A 13,043-nucleotide genomic window follows, 5' to 3' on the forward strand; every position below is an offset into this window, starting at 1 on the left:
ACCGAACCCAGGGGCCCTCGGCACTGAGCCACATCCCCAGCCCTCTTCTTCTTTTATTGAGACAGGGCCTCCTTCAGCTGTTTCGGGCCTCGCTAAGTGGCTGAGGCTGGCTCTGGACTTGTGGCCCTCTAGCCTCAGCCTCCCAGCCGCTGAGATCAGACGCGCACCTCTGCACCCACCTGGAAGCAGTTTCTGATCGAGTTTCACAGACGAGCTTCACCTGTGGAGCTTGGGAGCCAGAGGCCTGTGGAAAAGAGCGAGCGCCAGGGACTGGAGAGGTTCCTAAGGGCGGCGTTGGACTTGAGGTCACTCACTCAGAGGCCATCATCCCCCAGCAGGCCTCCCAGGCAGTGGCACTGCATTTCGGCAGGCCTCTGAGACAAGTCAGAAACGTGGGTAGGGAACAGAACCAAAGGACACAGAGGCTGGGGGCAAGGCTGCAACCAGGGGCAGCTGGAGCCACAGAGCAACGCAGCTTTGCTGAGCAGCTCTAGTAAGTGACTCGGCCACCTGACCCTCAGGACAGCTTAAGTGCCATGAGCACCTGCCCTGCGTCCCCAGGGCGGTTCTGAAGGTGAGATGCAGAGTCCATGGACTATGCCTGGTACAGGGCTGGAGGCCCAGAAGGTAGCCCAGAACGTCATCAGGCCCCCAGCTCTGACGAGGCTCCCTGGACACTGGACTTAGCAGACTGGTGGGTCAAACGGCCCAGGAATGGGTTTCAGCAGCACCATGAACCTCTGTGTGGCTTTGGGTGAGTCCCTGTCCCTCTCTGGCCTAGTTGCCTCTGCTCAGGGGCAGGTGTGGACCCGGGAGTAGAGGCACGCGGTCTGCTGCTGGCGATGCAGGGAGCCCGGGCGCTCCTTCCGGCAGGGACGGGGCTGGCCACTCCACCAGGTGAGCCCGTCCACGTCTCACTGCCCTCAAGGGGTCACTGGGACATGAGTGGGAAATGCTCTGCCAACTCCAAGGTGCTGCTTGGGAGCAGACCTGTCACACACAGGCAAGCAGCGCCCAGTCCACCGCTGCCACGCTGGCCGGAGGCACGGCCCCAGCGGCGGGGATCTAGTGGCACCCTAGGCTGGTGCTGTCCTGGTGCTGTGCCGGTCCCACTGAGCGGCCAGCATGAGCAAGGCCTGGGACGCCATGGACAGGACCGACGGCTCCCTGCTGAAGCCACCCACAAAGCTGCCCAGCCTCAGGATGAAATCCACGCGCCCCCAGGGACTTCCAGGTCCCCTGGCTCCCCCGAGCCCTGCCTCTACTCCCTGTGCTCCGGCACGTGGGTCCTCCGGGTGACTTGCCCTCTCAGTGATGTCCCCACCCACGGGTATCTGTGACACGACAGTCATTAATTTCTGTGCTTGTCTTCTCACGGGGACTGTCACTGTCACGAGCGCCTCAGACGGCGGCAGGAGGGCTTGGTGCGCATCTGCTGGAGAGTGGCTGATGCCTGGGCAGGCGCTTCCTACCGTGGCTCTCCAGGGCAGCGGCCCAGAAGTCCCCTTGCCTGGCGCCATCCCTAAGGTTGGCAGAGCCAGAGAGCCCTGGCCAGAATCCTCTGAGCACCCAGGGAGCTGCCTGGGGGAGCCAGGGCCTGGAGGGGGCTGGTCCCCACTCCATCCTGTTCCGGGCCGAGCCGGGGAAGCCCAGGCGCAGAGCTGGCCCAGGTGAGCCCCATCCGTGAGGCAGGGCCCGTCGCGCCAGCTCACAGCAGAGGGTGCCGAGGCTCGGGCTCCACTGAGCCTCCCGACAGCATCTGTGGGCAGGTGTCCGACTGCAGGAAGTGGGCCCCAAGCTCACTGCTGTGCCTCTCTGGCAGGGACGGGGCACCATGGGAGCAGCACAGTGACACACGCTGGCACACAGGAGGCGCTGTGGAATGGTAGCCTTCAGCTGCCTCAGCACAGCCTATGGGGCGCCACAGTGGGCTGGTACGAGGCCCCTCTGCGGGTGGACTCTGCGAGGCTCTGCTGGGCTGGGTGAGGAGGTCAGGGAAGAGGGCTGCCATCTCCACCAGACTGGGGCCATCGCGGGATGCCACAACTCTGTTCCGGGCCAAGGGACATCTCCCTTGGGCTTCAGCTGGAAACCTGGCAAAAACCATGTTTTTCCAAAATGCCTAGGAATTGGTAAAACCAACTCCTTCAGGACATTTTCCAAGTTACTAAAGGCGGTGGTGGGCAGTCAGCAGCAGCTCTTCCTGCCACCTGGCTGTCCTTAGGTTCTGAGGACGTCTGCCCTCCGAGAGGCCGGAGTGCAGGGAACCTGGCGCCCAGGGCCCGGCTGCCAGCCTGGGAGGTCGCAGGCTCAGAAGGCCCCAGTGGAAGGCGCGGCACTCAGAAGCCCCCGAGCCTCCGCACCAACTCGGCCGAGGGAAGAGCAAAGGGCGGAGGTGACTGGGTTTCTCAGGAAGCCTCGGAGGTGCTGAAGCAGCAGCCGGCCCGAAACCACCGGGTCCACATGTCTATCTCCCTGTTCCCCGTGAGGAACGGGCTCCCAGCTGGCACTCACCGGGGGAGTGTTTTCCCTGTGCTGTGAGACGGACACCCGTGAGCCATGCACTTGAGTTCCTGCCACCGGTCAAGTTTTGGGAGGAGTCACTGCAAACCACACAGTGAAGCATCTGCTCCTCAAATCACACTTGAGTCTCTCACAGTCAACATGGGAACTGAGCCGGTGGCCCTGAGGACCTGAGGTCGCAGCAGGGCAGAGCAGCTCCAAGCCCGGCTGGTGGCCCTGGGCTGCGTCCTCTCCAGCACCCTGAGGCTGAAGAGGTGCTTCAAGGCAGCTGCCCTGCCCTGCTGCGACCACACTGACTGGGGATGTGGGATGTTAAAAAAGAAGTACGTGTTTTTGAAGAAAAGCACCTTGAGCCAATGCCACACCTGGGAACAAGGAAGCTGGGTGCAGTCATGGTGCAAACAGAGAAGAGCTGGGAGGTCCCGACCGCAGCAGAGGGGCCAGGACAGGAAGAGAAGGCCCTGGAGGCTCCGTCATGCCAAGCTCCGCGGCTCTCTGGATGATGGGCCACGCAGACCCCATGGGTCCCCGAAGGCCTCCTGGGTCGAACGACATCCACAAGTAACAAGCGGTGCTGGGTCGGAACTGGGGCCGTCAAGGTGCCCTTGCTAGCTGAAGGCACAGAGGACGTCGGAGAGACGGAGACCGAGGCCTCTGAGGTCCTGCCTCATGCTGACCACGTGGCTTCCCTCCCTCACCCCAGGCTTCCGGGGGCACCAGGGCTGTTAGTCCCACAGCCTGTTTCTGGATCCTCTTCATGGTCACCCACCCCAGAGGATCCCTGCACAAGGGTGTTCAGAGGCACCTGTTATCTGTTAAAGGACAAAATGATGGCCATGACCCGAATGTCCATCAACGGGGCACTGGCTAGGTACACAGTGGTTTGCCCAGAGGGCTGACGGCACAGTCAGAAACCAAAGACGGTGTTCTCGGGAGCTGGGAAGAGGGGGGCCTCCACGGCAGGCTGTGGAGTGAGGAGAGAGGTCACTTCAGGTTTTCCACAGCAACGTCATCCTGCTGTGGAAGTCCAGTGTGCCCAGACGTAGCAGAGGGAAGCTCACCGACCGCAGGGGGGCTCTCCAGGGAGACCTTTTCTCATCCACAAGGAGGCCCAGCGTCGCCGCCCTCCTCCCTGCCCTGCCCAGCTCCGGCCCTCAAAACCACGCGCACTGCTGCCCACGTCCCGACGCATCCTTCCTGGGGGCTGTCTGAGGACCTCCAGCGGCCTCTGGCTGCTCCCAGAGCCTTCGGCCCCTGCCCTGCCCAGCTCTCCTGCTAGCCGCGCCTCCTGCCTGGGCCTGGCCTCTGCACACGCCAGTCCCCTGCGCCAGGCAGCCCCTCGGGGGGAGCGCTGCTGACACTTGCCGCCTTGCTCTGACCTGCGTCCAAGCCAGCCCGCCCCCAGTCTCCGCAGCATTAAGTGGGGTGCAGACGGCTCACTCTGCCGATCTCCCCTCCTGACCCTGGTCAGTGTTTGGTCTCATGAGTTCCCTGGAAACGTAAAGCTCCTCTGAGCCCAGCTGCTTCCTCCCCTCCCGCTCACTCCCAGGGGGTCCTGCCCTGGCCCCAGAGCTGCCCTGCTTTGAGAGGGAGGAGGGGGCGATGGCTCCTGCCTCTCCACCGGGCGGGCGCCGTCAGCGTCACACCTCTGCCCCGCTTTCTCTCGTCCTCAACGAGGTCTTGTGAGTCACCAGCTTCCTTCCAGCTGCCCCGCTGACGTGACATCAGATTCTCTTGGCTCTCAAGGGGGGAATGTGCCTGGTTCTGGGGAAGGGGTCAAGTGGCTGTCAAACCTGCGTCCAGAGGGCACCCTGTGGCCCCAGCCCAGTCCGAGGCGGTCTGGGGTAAGAATCAGATCAAGGTATAAACTGCCGCGCACCTGCTCGTGAGGCCTGCGCTAGAAAACAGACACCACCCACGCGGCGGACGGCGCCACAGAGGTTTCCCAAGGTAGAGGCGGGCTTCTCTGCTCCGACCTGGTAGCTCAGGGGGGTTCCCAGAGCACATCCGATCCCAGGTGTTCTGCCACCGAAAAACCTTTACAACTGGACAAGAGCAGTCCACGGGGCAGGAGCAGATGCCCTGGCCTGGACCCCAGGCAGACCAGCACGGGCTGTGTGCCACTTGGCCACGTGACCCCTCCCCTGGGCACAGGTCTCCTGAGCTGCAGACTGAGGAACGACACTGGCCTCCCAGAGCTGCGGCAGGCTCGGGGGAGTGCCTGGCCGCAGAGGGCAGTGTGTCCCTAGGGGTGAGGGTGAGTGTGCCGGGAGGCAGCCTCTGCTCCTCTGCAGGCGACAGGACCTCAGTGGGTGCGCTCCTCTGCCACGTGAGGAGGAGGGTTCTCCCTGCTGTCTGTGCTGCAGCTGGGCCTTGAACCCATCCTCTGGAGCCCTGAGGGTTGGCCTCAAGGAACAAGGGACGCTGACAGCAGTGCCCTTCTACCGTGCAGCCGGTGTGTGCCAGGCCACTCTGGGCACAGCGGTCGGGGAACTCACTCTGTGTGCACGAGAGCCCATCGGCACTTTCAGCCGTTTCTTTTTTTCAATTGTGATAAAGCCCACGTACCGTCGCGCTTGCTGCCTCCCACCGTGAAGGTGCCGTTCCGTAGGCTGAGCGTGCTCACACGGGCCACGCTGTCCCCGTCTTTGACGGGAACTAACTGAAGTTCAAGGCCATGCAACAGGGTATGGTGGGAGCAGGAAGCTGGGACCTGAGCCCAGACTGCCTGGCTCCAGGGCTCCGGTGAGCACATGCCGCGTGAGCCGCTGCTGGGCCAGCAATGTTGGCACAGGGCGCCCCGCGACAGGCCCACCGAGTCTGCAGACCGTGCCAAGGCAGAGCCAAGGTCAAATGTGGATGGAGGACAGGCCTGGTGTCCTCCCACACTCCCAGCAAGGGCTCTACAGACCTACTCCTGTCCATGAGCAAGCAGGGAGTGTCCCCTGCTGTCACCACCAGGAGGCTCCAGGGCAAGAGTCACTTTGGAGGTCTCAGTAGTGATGACCCTGGGAGTGGAGCGGCACTCAGTTCTTGGGAACTCTTCCCCCCACCTCCCAAAGGTGCCTGGGGCGTGTGGCTGTGTGGCTAGCGTTCCCAGGACAGGCTCCATGGTCACTGCCATGTGGCTGCCGGGAGAGTGTGTCCCTGTGGCACGTTGCAAGTGAGGGACCTTGAGGGTCCGGCGGAGACCATGTCCTTGCCGGCCGTGTGCCCTGCTCTGGGCCTGCCCAGGCTTTCTCTCCATGACTGCCTTGGGAACCCCATAAGGAACCCCTTGATTTATATTTCCGTGGTGCTGAGCCACGGCTCCAGCCCTCAGGCTCACTTTTGAGTGGAGTCTGGTCCCCAAAACCCAACTTGACCCCCTGAAGCTGATGTCTTAGGTCTGAGAGCCAGAAACCTGGGAGAGGAGCTGCCAAGGTGGGAGTCTGAAGCCCCACCTCTGCTTCTTGTGCGCATCAGGGTTAGGAGAGGGCGGGCCCCTGCTGCTCCGGCCGCCGGCCTGGTTTGGAAGCGGTGGTCTCAGGGGAGAAGACCCTTGAACCACAACTTTGCAGGTTTGTCCCTGACCCATCAGAGGCAGGTCTCGAAGGACTCGGGTAGGGCACAGAAGATGGGGGGACACTCTGTCTGGGGTAGGGTCACCCTGAGGCCTTCTCTAAAAAGGGTCCATCACGCTGGCCTCCGGTCAGAGCCCCATGGGAAGTAGCTCAGTCAATCCCCATGGCAGCTTGGCAGGAAATGGGGTGTCAGCAAGAACTGCAGCTGCCGACTTCACCCTGCCTTGGGTGAGCTCGGGGGCCGTGGTCTGAGCCTCAGTTTCCTGTCTGAAGAGCAGTGCAGGGGATGTCAGGTCCGAGAGCTGCCGAGCGGTGGAGTGGTGCACAGCGACGCCCAGCAGTCAGTCCTTCCGGTCACAGGCCTCCAGCTGGAGCCGGCTGGCTCGTGGGGCGGGGCCTGGGGTCTGACCCGGGCACACTTGAGCTCCAGCCTCAGTGGGCGGAGGGGGGGCATGTGGTGTGACCTTGGGAAGGTCGCTTCCTCACACAGAAAAGGGTTGATTGGAGGAGAATGATGCAGACAGTGCTGAGCAGCTCAGTACACTGAAGAAAGAAATCAGGCCCCGGGGGGGAGTGCAGTGTCTGTGACTCACTGACCAGGTCCAGAGCCCTGAGCAGGGAGCGAAGGCAGCAGGGGTCAGTGGGGTCAGAAGCTGCGGGAGCAGGCCTCCTTCCTGTGTGACTACAGAAAGGGTGTTTTTGCCTGGGGGAGCTGGAAGGAGAATTGGTTCTAGTTTTATAATCGGAAAGAAGAAAGAGAACAGGCCTAAAAACCCTGTTTCTGGGAAGCAGCACCACAAGGTGACACTAGCACCCAGTCAGTGCCCGGGGGCGGGGGTCAGGCTGGTGTCTGTGAGTTAAACATCGATTTCCCTTCTTCCCTCTCAGGATGTCAGGGCCACGCTCCGCGGTCAGCTCAGCCGGCTCCTGGCAGCACTGGCTGCCATCTGGGTGTTCCTGCTCAGCTCGGCAGCTGCCCGAGGCTGCCCTGGGACGCACCAGGCTCTTCCACAGAACTCTGAGTGTTCTGGGCCAGGCACTGATAGAGCAGGTCTGTTCACCTTTGACGAAGATAACGCCTCCGAGAAGCACACGCACCCCAGATAGTCAGGGGCTTTAAATGCTGCCAGGGACAGGCAGCTCCCCCACCAGCAGGAAGCCGGGACAGGAAGCCAGGAAAGCAGAGCTTGGCCCTGACGGCACCAAGGCCAGCTCTCCTGCCGGCACCCTCAACCACTGCCAGCTGGTGCCAGGGACCGGCCTGAGAGAGACAGAAACACCTGTGCCACAGGGGGGGGGGGGCAGTCTGCTGGGCTCATGCGCTTATCTGCCTCCGCCCCAGCCTCCCACCCACCCCTGAGCACGACTTCCCAAGTGTCAGTACTGCTGGGGACGAGGCAGGGTGGCCCCTCTCCTGGGTGGCTTCTATTCTAGCACAGGATAGTGGCAGCCAAGAGGAGAGTAAGTAAGACAGTCTCAGCTAAAGGTACGGGCTACAAAAACCGTGGAGGTCAGTCTGGCAGTCCTCAAAACTTTAAATGAGCACCTGGCTTGGCTTCCTCCCGAGATGCATGCCCCAAGAACTGCAGACAGGTGTTCAAACGAAACCTGGACGGGGTGTTCACTGGCACTGTTCACGCAGCCAGATGGTGGAAGTGACCCAGGTGTCCACAGACGGGGAGCAAATAAACACGGCGTGGCCTAGCCATCCAACGCAGCTCATCCAGCTCAGACAGGGACGCAGGTTTGACACAGGCGACAGCTCGGACAAGCCCCGGGGACATTGTGTGGACTGGAAGCAGCAGGCACAGAGGGCGGCATGTTGTATGACGCGTGGAAATGTCCAGGACAGGTAACAGTGACGGAGACGGAAAGAGCCCGTGGCTGCAGGGGCTGCGAGAGGAGGTGATGGGAGGGACTGCTGCGCACCTGTGGCATCTTATGTTGGGGGCTTTGGAACCAGTGGGGTGCTCGTGGCCGTGAAATGCTGGAGCTGCCCACCCTTGAATGGCTGCTTTTATGCAACGTGAACACTGTCTTGGTTTCAGAAATGGACACTAGCTGCCCTGCAGAGAGGGACCAGCTAGGCCGGGGCTTGGCAAGGCCAGAGGTATGGGAGTGAGCCCTGAGTGAGGAGGGCTCTGGGCAGAGGGGGCCCGAGGACAGAGGCCCTGAAATGGGATGCGCTTGGCCCGGGGAGGCCCAGAGAGAGAGGCTTGGTGGCTGACGGGCTGGGCTGTGTTGCCTGCAGAGCTCAGGGAGAGAGCTCCGAGCCCATCCCCGGGGCAGGGACGTGGGCACTGAGAGGGCTGGGGGCACTTTGTTTTTGCTGTGCTGGGGCCAAACCCAGGGCCTCATGGATGCTAGACAAGTGCTCGACCACTGAGCTGCATGATGGAGGCCGTCCGCCTGTGGCTCTGCTCTGTGCGCTCTGGGTGCCACTCTGTCCCACTCCCACCCACTCATCTATAAGCAGCCTCGCCCCGGCCTCCAGAGGGGCCAGGAGGAAGGGATGCACTGCTCTGGAGGCCAGAGCCCCGGCCTCCAAGGGCCTCTTCTGCCCCCTCTTCCTGGGAGAGCCAGGGTCACTTCTGGGGAACAGCCTCTGCTCTGGGGTCTCCCTGGCGGTGGGCGCTCCTGGTGTGCGTGGCGAGAGCAGCAGTGGGATAGCTCGCGTGCCCTCCCTACCACAGCAGGTTCTGGAAAGCAGCTGGCACCGTGGTGCGTCCATGAGGGGACAGACCAGAAGGAGCACCTCCGAGATGCCCACAGCTCATGCCAGGGTCGAGACCTGGAAGCCCCTGTCTGTCCCCTCACTGCTACCACGGGTCCTCCCCATCCTGGGCAGGTGCACGCACAAGCCTCTCCCTCCCCAGGGCCCCACCGTCCGGGGGCAAGAACCAGAGCACACAACAGCCAGAGGGTGGAACCCGTGCTGTCCTACGGAGCCAAACGGAAGCAGAGAGGCACCCAAGTGGCCATCAGTCACCCATGAGTTCTCCCCGAGGAAGTGAAAGGTAGGTTTTCATCAAATACATCCTTCACAGCTTCTAAAGGAGAGACGGACTGCTCTGGGACAATTACCAGAAGCCGTGTCCTAAAGCAAGCCCTGCTACAAGTCACCTGAGATGTGGCCAGAGCTGTTTTCTCTTTTGCTACTTATCGCCCAGGCAGAAGCAATGGCCCCACACAGCCAGCCAGGGGTTGCAGTCTATGGCAAGGACACCACTCCAGAAGGTGAAGGGGTCCCGCGAGACCCTCAGTCCCCACGGCGGTTGCAGAAGCTGCCCCACTGGGGGTCACCAGGCCAGGCTCTGAGGAGCAGCCCTCCCAGCCTACCCTGCTCCCCCTCTCGCCCTACTCTCCTGCCCACGGGCAGGACAGCAAGGTCCAGCAGCGAGCAGCCTGCCCCCCTGCCACCGGGCCGCACCTGCCCCGACACACGTCTCGCTCCCCCGAGAGAGAAATTATACGGAAGAATGCTACTAAGATCTTCTGGGTCTCAGTGTCTCACGTTCCCTTGTCACAGTGTCACAGACTAAACCATCCCATGTCTCGGGTCCCAGATGGAACACCAGAAAGACAAGGCAGTTCTGAGGAAGGAGGGGACTGCCCCAAGGTTGTGCAGAGAATCAGTAAAGAACTCTACAGGGAGCCACACTGCAAGGGGCTAAGGTGCAGCAGAGAAGAGAAGGTGCAGGCTGTGGCCCCAGGCAACGGCTGTCTCCATGGGGGAGAAAGGTCACAGCCAGGTAGGAACCGCAGTGCCACGGAAATGGAAATGACCAGGCTATGGGATGGAGGAGAGGGCGAAACCCTAGTAAGGGGGGGGGGGGGTCAAAAAGGCCTCTGGAGCAGGAGGCGGCTGCAGCACCCAAGACCTAGGCAAGAGTATCCAGGGGAAGGTCCTGAGGCAGGACCGGGCCCAGGGAGGGTGACAGGGCTTCTCAGCATGTGCCGGGGATCCTGGTTGTCCTAGAAACAGTAGGACATCATCTGCCCTTCAGAGTCGTGTTCCCAGGGGGCACTGAGGGCTGTTCCAGAGGCCACACAATGTGTGCCATCCCAGGAGCAGAGGCAGATGGGAGAATCCAGAGGTGAGCTGTTAGGTCAGACAAAGGGACCCAAAATGTCAAGCAGTCTCTCTGTCTTGGAAACAGTCATTGTTGATGGAATGTTCATCTACAGTAGACTTGCTTGTGTCTGCATACCAGGGATTTATTAAGTAATCACTGAACGCATTTCTCAGCCTTAATTTCGAAGGCTATGGACGTTGATGCTATAACCCATCCCCATGGGAACTAGAGCCATGCCCTTCTGAAGAGCACGAGGGACTCCAGGGCCAAGTGGTGAGGAAGGCCGACCTGAGCACCAGTGGGGGCTGCTGCGGCCAGCCAGAGGGGGAGACTGAAGGTGTGGGCCGAGTGGGGGCAGCTTTGTGGCAGGAGCCAGCTGGGCTGCACCCCGTGGTGAGCACAGCAGACCCGAGGGAGAAGTGAGGTCTGTCCTGGTGCAATGAGAAACCCTGGGAGGCTGGGGAGGGCGTGGCCTGAGCTCCATTCTGGAAGGACCCAGCTGGCTGAATGCAGAGGGCGGGGAGACTGCAAGTGGGGGTGATGGGGGACGCAGGCCCGGGCTCTCTGTGTGCACCCCTGTGCGCTCTCTGAACTGCACTCGAGGGCCATGCTACGGCACTGGAGGAGGGCAGTGAGGCCTCTCTCAGAGGGAGACATAAAATAACGCCCCTTCCCCCCTCCTCAGTGGCACATCAGGGGAGTCAGGAAAGAGACCCAGGCGAGGGTGGACGGTCACCTTCCTTAGCTACCAGCGACAGCCTGCAGTCTCACAGCCTGGGGGCGAGCAACACAACACTCAGCATCCAGAATGTCCCACCCACCCCTGCCTGGAGGCCAGGCCACTCTCCCAGCACCTGCCCTGAAGCCCAGGGAATGGAGAGCTGCACAGAGGTCACCATAGAGCACTCTGCAAACTGCAAAGATCCCGCAGGCTGGTGGACGGCACCCCTGCGTCTACTTTTTCACATTCTACCTCATTTGAAAAGGGCGTGGTGGGGTCCTAGTTTTTCTCCTTCACCAATAAGTTCTGGTACTGAAAGAAACCGGATCACCCAAAGAAAGAAGTTCTCCGGGGGCCCACCTGAATTTAGTTAACTTTGACTCACAGCGTGGTTTATATCCAGTGAGCAACTGTCTACAGCCCTGAACAAGGAGCCCTCCGCACCCTGGATGGCCCCCTGGATGGCACCTGGATCGGCAGCATGGCTGCGCATTCCTAGCTGAGGACAGGCAGGACGGCCGCCCACTGCAAGGCCGGGCTGGTTTTTCAGAGTGCAACAGTCACAGGCTGTGGGTGGCACAGGGAACGGGGGCATTTTTTCCCTAGAGTTCACGTTGGGATCATATCTATCAAGATTAAAAGCCTGGCCTTCTGATTTGGCAGACCTACTGCTGGGAACTCATCCTCAGACGTGGGAGATGTGCAGTTACACAAAGACGTCTCAAGGAGGTTCACTGTGACCCTGTGAGAGCAAAGCCCTGGAAATGACCCAAATGTCCATCAATATGAGGTGGTTACAAAAGACGTTTTGTTCATCCCTTCAACAGAACACCACGGGCACTTAATGGCCAGGAACCCGAGTCTGTGTGCTAATGTGTGACACTGACTTGGCACTGAGTGTGAAGAGCCGAGGTGCACAATCACACGCATGGTGGAACCCGTGTGTGAAAACCAACTCACAAAAGCATACATATCACACACGAGTAAACACTCCCAGAAGGATATGCGAGAAATCAACAGTGGGTACTCGGGAGCAAAGATGACTCATTTCTCATCTCATCACGTCTTGTCTGATTTTTGAAAATCATTTCTGTGCAACATACACATACACAGGAAACATACAAAATCAAATATAGAATCTGATCCCCTGGATTTGGGGTGGGTTCTCATGGTTGCACTTTGTTCTTAAATCTGTTTTTTGAGGACATTTCATAACCCATGCAATTCAAGTTCAAACCTCGAACACAGACGGGGCTCGGTGGCTAGGGAGCGTGCCACTTTTCTGAATTCTGTAATGGAGACAAGGGCTCTTTCGAGGGACAGAGGGCTCCGGCGCACATGGGAACAGGAAGGAGCGCCACTCTTCGGGAGAAGCAGTCCTTTCTGCTCTGCCAAAGCGGCCTTGAACTCTCCACTCACACTTCCCTTTTGTTGGGAGGGCAGAAGGTGGCCAGCGCGCCGGCTCTGGAGAAAGTGGAAAGAGCTGCTCCTGGACGGGGGACGCAGCCTGTGGGCGGCAGGGCCCTTTCCCAGGGCTCGCTTCTCGGGGCACGCTAGGGACTGCACACGCCGTCTCCTCAGTCATAGTTCGTGGAGGAGGAAATTCCTCTCCCATAGCCTCGTTACTAATGACTCAAGTATTTCCAAGAAACTTCCAAGAAACTTCTTAGTCTTAGTTCTGAGAAGTCTCTCCACACACCCAACAAATCTCTGGAAAACCAAACCAAGGCGCAGAATACCCACGGGAGAGCCAAGGCTGGCTCCTGGGCTTGTGTTGAACGGGGCCATGCTCTGACGCAGCCTGGGAAGCTGTGTCACCCGGCACGTCAAGACCCTGGATTCTGAGAGAGGGAGGGGGCTCACAAAGGCCCCGCCGAGAAGGCCCTCCAACTCCCACAGGGAGGGTTCTTACCCGGCACCTTGTCCACAGATGCAAACACAGAGCGCTGCACGGTGGGGTCGCTGCTGCCCCTGCGACACTGCTCATAGAAGCGGAAAGGCAGGTGCTGGGTGGAGGCGGAGGAGCCAAGTCCAAACCCCAGGACTTCGGTTCGTGGCTGGATCGGGAGGTCCAGGAGGGCTGTAACCAAACAGCACACACTTCATTCCTGCCATATGGAGGGGAAAAGGCAGGCGAGACTGGACGGACAGTGGGCTGCA

At 60.6% G+C, this 13,043-nt stretch overlaps 1 protein-coding gene across 5 annotated transcripts in view; it reads right to left on the reverse strand.

The window, feature by feature from the left end:
* Positions 1-13,043, reverse strand: part of Clec16a (C-type lectin domain containing 16A) — a 177,181-nt gene that overhangs the window by 25,831 nt on the left and 138,307 nt on the right. For all 5 annotated transcript variants that reach the window (XM_027940442.2, XM_027940441.2, XM_027940444.2 and 2 more), the window contains exon 21: positions 12,796-12,963. In XM_027940442.2, coding sequence (XP_027796243.2) covers positions 12,796-12,963 — 168 coding nt within the window. The remainder of the gene's footprint in view (positions 1-12,795; positions 12,964-13,043) is intronic.

This window comes from Marmota flaviventris, chromosome 19 (assembly GCF_047511675.1).
Source record: "Marmota flaviventris isolate mMarFla1 chromosome 19, mMarFla1.hap1, whole genome shotgun sequence".
Lineage (NCBI taxonomy): Eukaryota > Metazoa > Chordata > Mammalia > Rodentia > Sciuridae > Marmota > Marmota flaviventris.